The 15484-nt window shown below is 51.5% G+C and overlaps 2 protein-coding genes across 3 annotated transcripts in view; one reads left to right on the top strand and one right to left on the bottom strand.

Moving 5' to 3' along the window:
- Positions 1-8497: 8497 nt before the first annotated feature.
- On the bottom strand, positions 8498-9990 carry LOC121831597 (uncharacterized). The gene is made up of 4 exons (XM_076544011.1): positions 9822-9990; positions 9525-9718; positions 8757-9469; positions 8498-8577 (listed from the first exon to the last, which is right to left on the bottom strand). Exons 1-3 carry the CDS (start codon positions 9988-9990, stop codon positions 8780-8782), a joined length of 1053 nt encoding a protein of 350 aa, XP_076400126.1. The 3' UTR covers positions 8498-8577; positions 8757-8779.
- The window catches only part of Sdk2 (sidekick cell adhesion molecule 2), a 284873-nt gene continuing 278954 nt past the window's right edge, over positions 9566-15484 (top strand). Inside the window, exon 1 of one of the 2 annotated variants that reach the window (XM_042283063.2) lies at positions 9566-10382. In XM_042283063.2, the coding sequence (XP_042138997.1) occupies positions 10310-10382 (73 nt within the window). In that variant the 5' untranslated portion in view covers positions 9566-10309. The remainder of the gene's footprint in view (positions 10383-15484) is intronic. The other variant, XM_006970439.4, reaches the window with a different exon arrangement.

Here is a 15484-nt window from a genome sequence, read left to right as displayed (position 1 = left end):
ATATTGTTTTAAGATGTGTTACATTTGTTTATGCTGTGGAAAATTTGTTTAATGATGCAAAGATGTGCCACATTCTTTTATGTTGCATTTGCTTAACTCTGTGAAGCTGTGTTACTTTACCTGTCTAAAACACCTGATGGTTTAATAAAGAGCTGAATGGCCAATAGTGAGAAAGGATAGGTGGGGCTGGAAGACAGAGAGAATAAATAGGAGGAGAAATCAGGAAGCAAGAGAAGTCAAGCAGTGAGAAAAGAAGGGGTCAGCTACCCAGCCACACAGCTACCCAGCCACACAGCTACCCAGCCACACAGCCACACAGCCACACAGCCACACAGCCACACAGCCACACAGCCACACAGCCACACAGCCACAAGGACAGCCACAGAGTACGAGTGAAAGTAAAATATACAGAAATAAGAAAAGGAAAAAGCCCAGAGACAAAAGGCAGATGGGGTAATTTAAGAAAAGCTGGCAAGAAACAAGCCAAGCTAAGGCTGGGCATTTATAAGTAATAATAAGCCTCCATGTAATTTATTTGGGAGCTGGGTGGTGGGCCCCCAAAGAGCAAAGAGCAAAAGATTAAAAAACAACCAACTACAAACTAACATGCCAGAATGCCATGACTCAGGTCTGAGACTGTTGTATGCTATGAATTGTGGTGCTTTTTACCATACACAGAATTTTCTGACTATAATTATAGAAACAGAATGGTCTAATTATAGAAAACAAGGACTTTTAATATTTTGTGCTGTCATTTCTCAGGATGTATCAAATTAGTATATCTTTGGATGGTATCCTGTTAGAATGTTTTGAGTTTAAAAATTTCTGTTTGAGTTGCCGACTTGAGTTTCATTTTGAAAAAGATTTTAAAGTGAATTTTGGCTTGGGATTAGGACAGAATTTCCAACAATTTTTGAAATGGCCTAAAACGTACTTCTAAAGTTTTGTATTACATATTTATGCAAACCAGTGTTTTCAGCATTGATGACTATAAAATCAAAATATTGATCAACTCTGAAAAACATTGAAGATGTTCTACATCCTGCAATCACACCCATCTCATTAGAATGCACTGGTGTATTTGTAGCAAATACTTCCTTCAAAATAATTCCTTTGGAACTTACTACCAGGGAAGGTTTAACTTGTTTAGCTGTTTTATACACCTATACACCTAGAGCTGCACAAAATTTTTTCAAGTATACAGTGGTTGTGAGCCAAAAAAGTTTAAGAAGGCCTTTGTTAGACCCCCCAAGTGTGAACCCAGAGTCAATGGTCCCGGAGTATAGAAGGTGATCCCACAAGCTGGGCTGATCTGTACCCGAGACAGAGATGTGTTCTCTACCTCACTTTTATATTTCATAGATTCTGGCTAAGTATGATTTATTTTTAGCCAGATTGAAGTCAGGTTTGGGGAAGTTATGGCAACAACAGTGAGCTACCATTTTTAGATGTCTTGGACAAGCATGGAGGGACTGGCCAGCACTTGTGTCTGCAAGACAAGCACATCTGGGCAAGGTGTGCACTTACCCAATCCAAAGACCAGAAGGATGCACGCATGAGCTGCTTTTCTCTGCTTCTAGAGCAAGAACTAGCAAACATTTGCAAAGGACCAAATACTTAATATCTGAATGTATTTTTAGGGCAAAAGGCCTCTGTTGCAACTAGGTAACCCTCCTTAAATACAACATCTGGCTTCTGAGAGCCCACAAGAAATAGGAACAGAGAACACCAAAGACAGGAAGAAGTGTCTTGGAGGAGAATGAAGCCGAACCTTACAGGAAAAGGGGTAAACTAATGGCAGACAATATACAAATGAATAGGAATGGTGAGTTTCAATAAAACTTTATTTATAAACACACATAGAAGCCCAGATTCAGGTCATGGCTGTAATTTGCCAACCCTTGCTCTACAGAGACTTCTACTTCCATTATCTTGAGAACTGCCAGATCATTTGAAAATGTTAAGTAACCACGGAGAAATGAACATTAATAAAAATAGCTAATGTTATGGAGAGCTTATTTGGTGTCAGACCTTTTATTATCTCCATCAATCTTCCTAACCTTACAATGTGTCTGCTGCCTTTATCAGCCTTACTTCATACATGAAGAAATTAACATTTAGATCTCCCTCTGAGACTCTGTCCAAGCCCATCTCCAGTCTTGGATCTTGCCTTCAAAAAAGAAAGCCTCCATTACCTCAAGTTCTGGCTCACGCTGGTCCAGGAACATAAACAGAGTCATGTTTTATGTGTACTGACTTTTTAAAAATGCTATAAAGTTTTACAAAGAGAAGACTCCATTTCAGAGAGAAAGCAGGCATGCCCGCCTCATTCAGAGCTGAACACAAATGTTTATTTCATGCATAGCTGTTGAGAAGTAACCTGGGGCCCTCGGCACTTCCACCCCTCAGTGCCTTTAGGTTGTAAAACCTCACTTCATAGAAATGAAATGAGTGCATGTGGCTGTGTGTACTACAGACATTCATCAAACATTGGGTTAATTTTTAGATATTAGTGTTTGCTGTGAATCCAAATATCAGAAAACACACATTTGAGGTGTAAATAGCTTAATTTGCAAGGTCAGAATAAGCAAAGACACAGTAATGGAATAGAGAGGCTGTCCATACTGGATGCATGTATTCTCTCATTGTTTTAATTACTTTGAGCATGTATCCAACACTGGGCTCCACAGGGGAAAAAAATCACTGCCTTTGAGGGGCTTGCAGTCCATCGAGGGAAGATGAGCAGTTAATAACTAGGCAAGTTAAAGTGATAGATTGTAGCCCAGTCTATCAGTTGGTGGTAAAGACGCTAAAATGAGGGTTGGAGATAACTCAGTTGGTCAGGTTCTTGTTGGGCAGGCACAAGGACATGGATTCCAACCCTGGCACCTTCATAAAAAGCTGGGCATGGTGGCACATGTTTGTCACCCCAGTACCAGGGAGGTAGAGACAGGCAAGCCTCTGGGACTCACTGGCCAGCCAGCTTCACTCAACCTGCAAAGTCCCAGAGGGACCCTCCACAAACAAGATGAGTGGAGGCAGTGATGGCTAGTGCTGTCAATTGATAGCATCTAGAATCACCTAGAAGATGGCATCTGAGCATGCCTATGAGAGCCTGGATTATGTTAACTGATGGAGAGAGGCTCATACTAAGCAGACTGGGGGAATTCCATGGCTGGAATCCTGGGCTGTAAAATGCAGAAAGGGCACTAAGCAACAGCAGGTGTTCATCCCATTCTGTTTCATTATTTGTGGACATGATGTGACCAGCTGTTTCTGCCGTCTTGATGTCCCCATTATGAGAGGCTACCCTTGAACTGTAAACCAGAACAAACCCTTTCTCTCTCAGATGGCTTTTGTCAGAGTATTTTACCACTGCAATAGGGAGAGAAGCCGGGGCATCACCTGAGGAGGAAGGGTACCTGAAGGTGTCATCTGCCTCCCCTAACACACCTGCACACTAACATGTGTCTGAACACACAGAAGCACGTGTACACTCACAGACATGCACACCCCCTCACACACATAGAGATATCAGTAAAAGAGAACATCGGAATGGAGAGAGAGAGAGAGAGAGAGAGAGAGAGAGAGAGAGAGAGAGAGAGAGCCACGTGTGTGCACATTTGGACTGGTAAGCCACAAGGGGACATAGAGGCCAGGTGCCCCCTGCTTTTCTCAAGCTGAACACTTTGAATGTCTCTCTAGAGTGGGATTGCTCTTTCAGAGTGATTGGCAGCAAGGGCTCACTGGTCAGGTATCATTTAAAAGGTGTTGCTGTGAAAGCAAAGGGGTGAGCCCCCCCCCCCCCCCGGCCATTTGGAGAGAGGGCAGCACAAGCCTGGGAAGCAACAAGAGCAAAGTCCAGGGGCAGGCCTGCATGTAGCATGGCTGAAAGGGGCAGGCAGGTCAGCGCTGTGCTTGGAACTCTGATCAAAGGCACTCGCCCTTTGAGGTGTAAGAACCTACCTCTGGTGGCCCCGAAGGGCAGATCCACCGGCTCTCTCTTGTTCTAAGCAGAGTAACAAAACATGGCTCGAGTTAGAGTTTATCACTCTGCGTCTGAATGGTCCTAAATGATTCTAAATCTTCATCCAATTCAAAGATCAATGACCCAGCCCCCCAGAGGCAGGTTTCTCTGTGGTTACATGCTCATGCACTTTATGGCAGACACATTAAAGACATCGTCGAAGAAAACGACTCCCACTTTTGCTTTTGCAAATATCTATCACCAAGTACTCCTTTGATCCCAGCCTGCTTCCTCCTCCTAGGGGCTTTCGACGCACATTTAGAGCGCCCTCTACTGTCCAGTGCTATTCAGCATCCTGCTGGGAGCCCACTCAGGATGTGAGAACCTCAAGCTCCTTGTAGCAGGAACAGTCCTAGTTACAAAAGATGCCTATCTTTTCTCACGCACTCTCTTTCTGTCCCAGACTAGCCTACATTTACCAGTTTTATTGTTTAAAAATCCTGTCTCCTGTGGTCTCTTAACCTCTATTTTCTCCGGCTTGCATCTGGCTCCCAACCAACATAGCGGTATTTCCATCATAGTGTCTGTGCTTGGAGAAGCTTCTCGGTCTCTCCAAGTCTCCAGCTCTCTTTTCCTAGGGAATGGGTGGACACTGGCAGGAAAGAGGAGGTGTTTTAACCCCAACACAACTATCCCAGGGCTCGGAAGCTAGGAGCCCAAACTGTGTGGGTTTGGGCCTTGGCACAGAGAAGCTAAAAGTGCTGGCTGCCCCAAAACTAGACAGGCCTGAGCACCACCCCTTCTTAGGCCCTTTCTCCTAAGGGAATGAAAGAACATTTTAAGGAGTAATTTAGAAGGCCTGTGTGAGGTTTGCACTAAATTCACAAATCAAAGTTGTCAGTATGATAGTAAGGCCTTCAGAAGGTGATAGGATTTAGATGAAGTCATGGGAGCAAGAAGCAGGAGATGGGTCTGCACCTTGCCTCCCTCTTCCATTCCCTCCCTCCCTCCTTCCCTCCCTCCCTTCCTTTCTGTGGAAGTAGGGTCTCCTGTATACCAGACTAGCCTCAAACTTGTTATGTATCCAAGAATGACCTTGAACTTGCCATTCTTGAACCCCCATCTTTTCGTGAGTGCTGGAATACAGGTGTACCACCATGTCCAGTTTTCACGGTGCTGGGAACTGAACCCAGGATTTCATGCTTGCTAGGTAAACCTTCTACCAACAAGCTAAGATGAGGAAGAGCAAGGTATGATGGCTCAAGCCTGTAATCCCCGCACATGGAGACTGAGGCCGGAGATTGGCAAGTTTTGAAGTCAACTTGGGCTACACAGCAAAACCCTGTCCCAGCAAAGAGGAGACCACAGGTTATCCGTGTCAAGAGGAGTCTCACTAGAAACCAAATCAGCTAGGACCTTGATCTCGAACTTCCTGGGCCCCAGAACTGTGAGAAATAAGTATCTGCTGCTAGAGCCACACTGTCTGTTCAGTTCATCATGGTTGCCAAGCTGACCAAGACCTTCCTTCTCGGACCTCCCTCTTTCTATGGGAGATAATAAATCACATCGATTGCATCCTTTCTTCTCCATCTTTCGGCAGACCAACATGGAAGAGACTACGCCTCACAATTCACTAGAAGACTTGTTTTAGGGCTTGAGTGGGAAATGTCTACACCTCTGTACTGCACATGCACTTGGTCCCCAGCTGGTGGCGCTGTTTTGAGAGGTAAAACCTTTGCAACTGTAGTGTCTTGCTGGGGGTAGGGATGGGGATGAGGGCAGGGGTGGGCTTGAAGGTGATATCCCAGGAAAGCCCCACCCCCTGATAGCCAGTCTACCACCTGTGAACAGGACATAACACAAGCTCCCATTGCTACAGAGACAGTCCTCTCAGCCACCATCTCAGCCATGATGGATTGTTCTCCCTAATACTATAAGCTAAAATAAGCCTCTCCTTTCTTAAGTTGCATCTAGCAGGCATTTTGTCAAGGTGATGAGAAAATTTACTAATATATCTATATTTCACGGCAAGACGTTTTCTCGGTTCCTGTAGGTGGAGAAAATGATGCTCTTCTGAAGGTCCCTGCTCTGGTGAGGGGGGCAGTCTGCCCAGCCCTATCTATAGCACCCTGAGTTCTGATGGAGACAGAACTATCTACCAGGAAGGGCATACTGAAACTTGTGTTGGGAAGGATACACAGTGTCTGTACTTTTGCTTTGAAAATCCATAGCTTGGGAACCCCTTCAGCCCTGACTCTTCTCTGTTCTCCTTCCTTTCTCTTATGAATTGGGTGCTGTCTGGGTATTTGGCTCACTGTTTCTGCTTTCTCGACTCCAACTAAGCAGCCATGGGAGTGGGCATCACAGCTGTGGGTGGAACCCTGCAACTTGAGCAGCAGCCATCAAAGGTGGCAGTGGAAGCTTCTGTCTGTGCCTCCAGGGTGTCCCCACTGGTCCCTGACACCACTCAGTGCTGGTGGAACACACAGGCTGATCCTGTAATTGAACACTCTGTTCTAGCTCCGGTTACACTAGAGATTGAAATAGAAAGAAAAAAAAAAAGAATTACACAGTAACAACTTCAAAAAGCTGACTCTGCCTGACCCATCCTGAGCTCTGTGCCCGTGAAAGGAGGCAGAGGCTGGGTTTGGTGTCCAAGGCTGGCCATAAAGGAAAAGGTGACCTGTGGTAGCTATCCTCTTCCTCCTGGACACAGTGATGTGACCCCCTCCTCTGCTAGAAAGTCTCCCCAGCAAATAACACCCTCTCACTAACCATGTATGGTGGAGAGGTAGTCTTGTGTTCCATGGATGTTTTCCTAAAAGAAAGGCACACATGTGTACAATTGTGTGGAGGCCAGAGGGCAGCCTCAGCTGTCCACCCTCAGGTGCTGTCCACGTGGTTTTTTTAAAGATAAGCTCCCCAGAGATCCACCTGTCTTCATCTCCCTAGTGCTGGGCTTACATGTGAGCACCACCTGCCTGGCCCCCGGGCAGGTTCCCGGGAGGGTATTGAACTCAGGTCCTCATGGTTGCAAGGCAAATGCTTTACCCACTGAGCTATCTTCCTAGCCCCCTTTACTATTCCAGGGCCACCAAGAACGAGGGCGTGGTATCTATAAGTAACTTTCCCAGAAACAAGTTCCTCTCAAAGGGACAGGCTTCCCACAGCAACACTGATACGAAGCAAAACCGAGTTTGCATAAGCTGGGGCCCCCAAAGCCTGAGTCCTCTCTCTGTTCCGGATCGATGGAGGCAGATTGCCTGAGAGCTTCAGGAGAGGGCCTCCTCTTAACCATGCAGGCATGGAAGACTGCCAACAAAGGCCAGAGAACACGCTCCCTTTTCTTTTTGGCCTATCCTGGGCATAAGGCTTCTAGATTTGCAGGTATCCGCCTGGTTATGCAAAAGGTCTGCTCTTAGGATGAGCACAAATGCTATCAGGGGCTGGAGCAGCAGTCAGCTCAGAGCCTTGCAGTTATGAGTCTGGGCTCTGGACCCAAATGGAGGAATCCACCAAGGTTGCAGACGCTGGTACCCACATGAACTCCAGCCCAAGGGCACAGACAGCCTCTCAGCTGCTCGCTTGCTGGTTAAGAAGCCTTTGCTGCAAAACTGACTCTCAGGCCCCCTCTGCGAGCAAGCTGAGTAACAACACCCTAAAGAACAGCTGTTCCTGATGGGCTGGGCAGGGCCTGAGCTCTCAACTGTGCAGTTCAGAGTCTGGGGGGATGGGAGGGGCCTGGCCACCCAGCCGGGGAATAGATCTGCTACATCTAGCCTGCCTGTCCCCAAAGTCACTCTTCAGTCAAAAATCAGCCAGACAGCAAGCCTTGGTCCTGGACTGAGCACAGACAGGCAGGGAGAAAGAGGCAAAAACACTGTTTGAAGTGGACGAATGAAAAGCAGAAGAAAGGCAGGCTAGTTTTTCATCTGTTTTCACTAAATGCTCACAGCTGTTCTTCCAAGGCAGGTGAGGAGAAACCGGGAGAGCAATGAGATCTGTGCAGTGGCTGTGTCCATTCCACGGCGATGACAAGAGGCACCCTGGGACTGAAGGGGATGGGGCAGAGCCCTCCGAGTCAGTAAGCTACCTGAAGGGCAAAGATCAGAAAAGGAAGACAACGGGGTGTGGCTCAGAAGAGTGGGCCCCGGAGGAGTGAGGGGGAAAGCTGGCAAAGGTGAAGGGTCTCCCTCCTTCCTTTTCCAGCCGAAATACCAAGATTGAACGGCTGATTTCTTCCAGCAGGCTCAGTGCCAGGGACTACAGTCTTTTAGGGAACCCACGGAAATGTTTTAATTTCTTTTAAAATCAGGGGAAAAATTAAATGAACTTTTAAATGAAAGAAAATGTTTTAATATGTAGTATATATTTGTTTTTATGCCAACACAGCCGCAAAATATTACTTTTAATATTTTTAATGGAGGAATGAGCCCACGGAGGTAGAGGCGCCTGTTGCCTGTTGAGCGCACCGGTTAAAGGGGTCTAAACAGCTCCTGGCCTTGCCACACTGGAAGGTACATTCTGCTCCCTTCCCTGGGCCACAAGGGAGGACCTCTCTGTCTCTCTCTCCGTTGTGTCTCCGGGCTGATGTGCCTTTAAAGGGGGAGCTGGGAAGAAGAAAGAAACAAAGAGTGCACGAGTTTGGCACCAACTTCACTTTCTCGGCCTTCTGCGAGTCCCAGGCTTCTCCTTTATCTTGCTCTCCTCCCTGAGCGGTTCCAGACTTTCATTTAAGAGTCTGACCTGGGAAGGAAAAACTGGAATCAACCGGCTAACACACACATACCCTTCCCAAACTGTCCTGCCCTGTCAAGTCCAGAGGGGTGTTGGGGACTCCGGCCTATGGAAGACCTGGATGAGGCAGGCCTTCGAGGGAGGGAGAGGGAGGGCTGAACCTGGAAGACAAGGCCGGAGAGAGAGCAGCACGTTCGCCGCCCGCACTACTGCCCTCCGGTGGGTCCCGGAGACGCCGGGAGCCCGCGGCCGTGCACACGGATTGGGTTTCTGCGGGGCTCGCTCCCGGGCCTGGCTCGGAGCCGCCGCCGCCCCCTCCCTGCGCGCAGGCTGCGCTCCAGTCGCGGCCACGGGGTAGCGCTCGGCCCCCCTCTCCGCGTCTCCGCCTCCGCCGCGCTCGTCCCCGGCTCCCGCTGCCCCCGCAGCTCCGGCTCGGCGCAGGCAGACTCTCAGGCTCGGCGGCAGAGCGGCTCTTAGGACGCTGAGCCCCGGCAGCCCAGGGCTCCGGGCTCCGCGAGCCAGCGGCTCCCGAGGTGGGCGAGCGGCAGGCGCGACCGAGGCGCCCGAGAGGCCGCGGAGACTCGGGTCCCCGCGCTGGGCGAAAACGCCGGGCGGCCGAGGCGGCGCCGAAATCCCGGAACCTGGGGCTGCCGGCCGAGCTCTTCCCGTGCGGCTCGCGCGGAGCTCCAGCCGGGGCGCGGTGGAGAGCAGGACCCGCTGGTCTCCTCCACCGGATCGCCCGCAAGAGGCTCCGCGCCCCGGGCGCTAGCTAGAACCCTGGCCGCCCAGCCGGGCACCCGAGCCGGGCATCCATCGCCACCCGCAGCTGGCGCAGACATGGGCGCACGGGGCTGCGCGTCGGGCCGCGGGACCCGCAAAGTTTGCTAGCCAGGGGGGCGCAGAGCTGAGGGCGAGCCCGGCACCGAAGCCCCCGGGGAGGTAACCCCGAAATCTTCGAATTGGGCGCGAGGACCGCGGAGCTGAAAAGGGTGGCTCGGCCCTGCCAGGTGCTGCCTGCAAAGTTAGAAGAGAAGAAAACTTCGACTCCAGGGAGACTCGGACCGTTATGCTAACAGCGCCCCCACCCCCCGAACCCTGCGCCCCCTCTGAAAGACACCCGGCACCCGCGCTTGCCGCTGCGCTCCGCTTGCATCCAGTCCCAGGGGCCGGGCGTCTAGAACCACAGTGACTACGTCGGCCCGGGAGAACCCAACCAGGGGGCGGGGAGGGGCGGGAGGCGGGCAACGTGGCCATCGGGAGGAAGTTTCCTGAAGTTGTCCTCTCATTCGGGAGCTCGGCCAGCAACCGAGCCGGATCGCAGGGGTCGCTCTGCCTGCGAGAAATAGTCGGAGTCGGGGTACTAAGGGATATAGATGCCCTGAGTTTGAAAGGAGACTTGGCCCCTTTCTGCTCTTCCCTCTCCTTGCGGAGCAGCAAGCACAGAAAGAGGAAGAAGCATTTGGGGTCGCCGGCGGGCCCCTCGGGCCATAGCGTCCTGGACTCGGCCACACAGTCTCCCGGGACGAAGGCGCGGGGTACCGGGACCCCACAGGATTATAAAGCAAGTCGCAAGGAGGGTGCACCGTAGAGGACCCCTCCACCAGGATGGCCAGCATGTGGAGGCTGCCGATCTGGACTCTACTGGCCCTGCATCGGATCCACTCGGCCGGAGCCCAAGGTACAGTATGGGCGACTCTCTCCACGTGGGACCGGGAAACGGGTTCGGATGGGCGGGAAAGGAGTACCCCCTAAGATACCGCGCTTAGCCCAGGCTGAACCATCTCCTGGGAGTCTCAAAGCTCTCCCCTTCTTCGACTTTTGGGGCTTTCTTTGGGGTGGGGCAGTGTCCGCGAGACTTCTGGCCTTTCTGGATGGAGATGGTGAGATCTCCGGGGGAGGTGGAGAATCTCCTAAGCACCTAAAGTGCAGTAGGTGGGCCTTCGTGGGTGCCCTCTGGCCGGGAAAGGAGGGGCGCGTCATGTCTTGGCTCCACTGAACTCCCTAGGCTCCGGGTCCTGCTTGGGGTCCTAAGTGAAGGGCAAGGCTGTGTCAGGCAGGCAATGGGTGCCCCAGGGCGAGAAGATGGGGCAGGCAGAAGCAAGGAAGAAGCCGTAATGGGGTTCAGGGTGCCCGCTTGGTTTCCCCTCAGGAACAGTCACTCTGCTTGGCCACGTACGGGAGCCCGCTCCTGGCTGCCTGGCCGGGCGCTGGAGCTGGAGTGGGTTGGCGGCATGGGCCTGGAGCCGAGCAGCAGGGACAGCGGCAGACCTAACCCACCCTCCAGACACACCCAGCGGGCAGTCCCAGGCTCCGGCTTCCACAGCTCGCTGGCTGGATGTCTGTCCACTGCTGCTTTGATCTGTAGCCGCCCAGAGCGGCCAGCCTGGCGGTGAAGGGCCAGTGGGTGTGGAGGGGGTGTGTTGGAAAGGAGGTGTGATGGGGTTGTCTCTCCCTGCCTCCTGCAGCGGATGCTCGGCTGTCTCCCGGGTCCCCTGGAGGGTCCTGGCAGGTTAGGGCAGCTGCACCGGAGCTTTCTTCTTGCGTTTGGGGTTCGAGGATCCAGGTGGTGGTGGTGGCAGTGGCTGAGCGGCGCCTGCTGGGGGCAGAGAGAGAAGGAGTCTGGACTGAATCCCCAGACTCGCCGGTTTGGCCTTAGATTTCTTTGGGTTTTCCAGGCTCAGAGGGAAGCCAGACCTACCCAAGAACCAGGTTGGGAGGGACTGGGATGAAGGCGCTGCAATCCCCCTACAGACCCCTTCTCCACCTCTGGGGTCCTAGAGCCTCGGAAATCAGGGACCCCATCGTGTCCCAAGTCAGGCAATCCTCAAAGCCAAGATGGGAGATAAAAATTACCGGTTGTCACTCACAGGGTCGAGGGGAAGACTTTAAAGACTTTACACGGTAATTTAGGTAAAAGCACTTGGAAATTTTCTAACGAGCTCCATAAATGTAAAGGCAATAAAAGTTATTATTTTTATAGTCACTGTAAAACCTTCCAGTAGGCAGGGACCTCGGAGGTCATCGCATTCTAGTAGCCATTTAACAGATGGGGAAACTGAGGCCCTTTGCAAGGAACTGACTTGCCCAAGACCACACTGATATGTAGGGTAGGAGTCCTGAGCCCCTCTTTCTGCTACCAAGACCCTCTGTAGCTGGGGCCTCTTGTCTAGGATGGGATTTTGTGGAGACCCAGGACCGTGGCCCGGACAGAGTGGGAATGGGCTGTCCTCCACTCTGGGTGCCTGTCGAGTTTGTTCTGAGATGGTCATAGGGAGGTTTCAAAGGGGTAGCAACTTGTGGGGAACCTTTTCGCCCCACTTCCATGCAGACCCAACAGCTGTGTACCTGGACTTGGGAGGGGCGGGGGACTCACGAATTGGTCGCCCATCTAGGACCAAGCCCTCATGGAGTCTCCAGGGCACCTTCTTCCCGTGTCTTCATGCCCCACCCACTTCCACACCGGCCTATCCTCCTGAGGCCAAGATGCCAGTGTCTACTGAAGTTCTGGCCTCCCATCCCTGTGTGTTTCTCCATCCTCCTGACAGGATCGGAGAAGCCCTTTCCTGGCTGTTTCTCTGTCTTACTGGGGGGCTGCCCGGGCCCCCTCTGCTCTGATTATGTTCTCTGGCTCTGAGGATGTTTGTTTGCCAGCACTGACCCCCCCTTCCATTTGTCTCCCTGCAGAGGATTATGGGAAGACAATCTCTGGATTCCACCTTGAAGGTGATGCTGGGTTTGCTGTCTGAGGGGTGAGGTTAGGGCACAGGTCATTCTTTTTTTTTTTTTTAAATCTGCTTTGGGGTTAGAGTTTCTCTGCCTCTGAGGCCCTGCCATTGATCCTTTGAGTATAGTTAAAACCGCCAGCACTACCATTCTGCAGACCTGACACACACAGGAGACACCCAGCAGCTGCTCCTCCTTTGAGACCAGTGCTCAGTGGTCACTACATTGGGATGCTATGGAGATTTTTTTTTCCTAGTTCTTTTTCCAGGTGCAGGACTAAAGCTACATTACCTGGATGTACTGAAAACTATCATTTGGCCATTTGGCCCAAATGGGTCTTACATGATTTCTGCTCATTTCCCAGACAAAATGCAATGATAGCACAGAAAATATTCTCTCCCAAACTAGGAAGAAAGGTTTCTCATGATCTGGTGAAGGCAGCTACAGAGATGTTTCTGCAAGACTCTCAGCCACTGGAAGCCTTGTCTCCTCATCTGTACCTTGGGAGCATTATGTCCGTCTTTGCAGACTTGGCATGGCTAGAAGCCCCAGGGAGAGGCCCCAGCAAGCCCTTCATTCTCAGGCGCTACAGACTTTTTTCTGTGACTACCTTAGTGTTTCCTGGAGTGGTCCTCCACGCTCTGAGCTCCCGGGAGCTAGTCACATACTGAGATTTCCACCAATCCTCAGGAGCTGGCGTTGGAAGGCCCTGGTGAACCTGACAGTCAGTGTTTTTGGAGACTTTTCATATGCTTGTGAGCTTGATCATTGCTAGAAGGCATCCTGGCCTGCGCGCACAAGCAGTGGGGAAGAGGGCAGGAGCCGCCCAGCCAGCCATTCCAGGAGGTTCTTTTTCAAGAGAATTGCACCTGGGGCGGGGGAACAAGAGGACACTGCAGGCTGAATGAACCAGACAGTGGGAGAACCCTGATGGAGGCCTGGAAATGCCAATCCGGAAGCTCCTGGAGGGCCCCAAAGGGGGAAAGTTTAGTGCTGGGAGGCTAATCACGATAAAAGCCAAGCAGCACACGGGGGAATGGGATGAAAGTTTAATTACATGGTGTGGCTAAGCTGTAATTATTAATTACTGACAGCAAAAAATAACTTATTGATCAGGGCCTCTTGCTAATTACCAGGAGGGCTTGTGTCATGCTTGCCCGGGGCTCAGCTGTCAAAAGCTCCACAGGGACATGAGCGTAGGGTGGGAAATGGCCCTGCTTCTCCCTGTCCCCTTCTCCTCTCCCCCTGGGTACCTCTCGATGTCAGCTGGGGGATCTGGAACATTGTTGGTATGGTGAGATGAGGGATGGCGTTTGGGCCTTGCTACCGCTGGCTAAAGAAGTTCCCCCTTTGTGGGGTGGGGTCCACTTGGGACCCAAAGCCAGAGACCAAATCAGGCAGGCAGCTTGCACCTGCTGTGGGAACACTCTCCTGCACTTATTCGGCAAATACTTATCGACCGCCTCTCCCCTACGTCCTCTACTGGAAGGCTGGAGTAGGGGCCAGGATCCTCATTCCATCATGGAAAGGGGGCCGGGAAGGAGGCCAAATCCTTTACAGCAGACCTGAGTTTAAGTGGGACCTTCAGTTTAAGATGGTGTGTTAAAACTGCATATTGTAATGCGTTTGACCTTGTTTCCTAGGACACGGTCCAGCTGTAAGCTAAAGGGGAGGGAGAATGGACTTGTTTCCTGGCTTAGGGGTTCAGAGAACACCTGGAGAGTTATCTGAAGCTGCCCTGCAAATCCAGGACCAGTGCTCGTGTGGCCAGCTTTCATACCCTCAGCGATAGAGGGCTCACTACCTTATTCCAGCTGGCTGTTAGACGTCGCCTCATGTTGATGAAGGGACTGGCCTGTGCGTTGTTGGCTATTCTAGAATTTAATGGGCTCCCTGCTTGTCGGGAAGCCTATTTCCTGACTCCCGGCCCCTTGGGGAGTGGGGAGCTGGAGACACTGGGTCTCTGAGCTGCTGTGGGTTGTCCACTTTGGCTATCCCATCCCCAGCACATTGCAGCAAAGGCCCCTAGAGCTCCCTAAGTGGTAAGAATTAGTCATTGTAATTTGGGGCCTTGGGATGCCAATAGCAACAAATGGGTCAGCAGCGGAGCGGTCTACTGCCTATAATGGAAAGGAAAACAAGCCGGTTGCCGCCGAGCCATCCCTGGTTACATACCGTTTACCAGCCCCTGCTGTCCATATGCTGGGGAGAGGCAGAGCCAGGGAGCCTCGCTGGATGAAAGAGCGTCAGGACTTCCCAAAACCCCTCCCCAGAAGGGAGTGGGAAAACTGGCAGTTCTCTGGGCACACTCAGGGAAGGGAGTGTGAACCAGGCTATGACTGAGCCAGGAGCCTGGCACAGCCCTCCTGATGTCAGGGAGTCCCCAGCTTGGGTCTGCCCCTGTCGGCTCCCACCTCCATCACAATGTGATACTGAATTGAGCCTGCTTCATCTCTAATGTGAGGGAATGAAGAGCAGCATCCAGCTCCTTGTGGTGGTTTTAGGAAACTTTGTAGATGCTCTTGACAAACCACAAAGGCTTTGAATGTTCTGGTCACATGGCTACAAGAGTGGCCGAGTCCTTCCTGGGCTTCCTCACCACTGTGTCATCTCTGAGCACACTCTCTTGTGTCTGTGTAGACCCACCTGTGTTTAGAGCTCTCTGTAAGCTGACCTCTAACTCCCTCAAGCATTTGTGTAGTTACGTACTGACTTCTGGTTTCCTCGGGACCCTACCTGATGTCCCTTTCCCATCTCTGAACAGCTATACTGTGGCATCTCAGAGCAGGCACCACTGTCCCTGCCCTTCCTTCTGCAGAACATGTCTCCCAGCGCATTGACATGATACATGGTCTTTCGTGTATCAATTTTTCTCTTGTATTCACTCCTGAATTCCCAACCCCAACGGCAGTGCCTAGTACACAGGGGCTCAACAAATACATATTAATGAATGAATGAATGAATGAATGACTCACTCTTCCTCTTGCCACCTGGCCCTGCCTACATCTCCAGCTTCCAGCCTTGCACGGATGAGTGACTTCTAAAGTGTCTGTGGTC

The sequence above is a fragment of the Peromyscus maniculatus genome, chromosome 8 (genome assembly GCF_049852395.1).
Source record: "Peromyscus maniculatus bairdii isolate BWxNUB_F1_BW_parent chromosome 8, HU_Pman_BW_mat_3.1, whole genome shotgun sequence".
In the NCBI taxonomy this organism is placed as follows: Eukaryota; Metazoa; Chordata; class Mammalia; order Rodentia; family Cricetidae; genus Peromyscus; species Peromyscus maniculatus.
The sequence above is the reverse complement of the archived record's forward strand: the minus strand, read 5'-3'. Positions and strand labels throughout refer to the sequence as shown.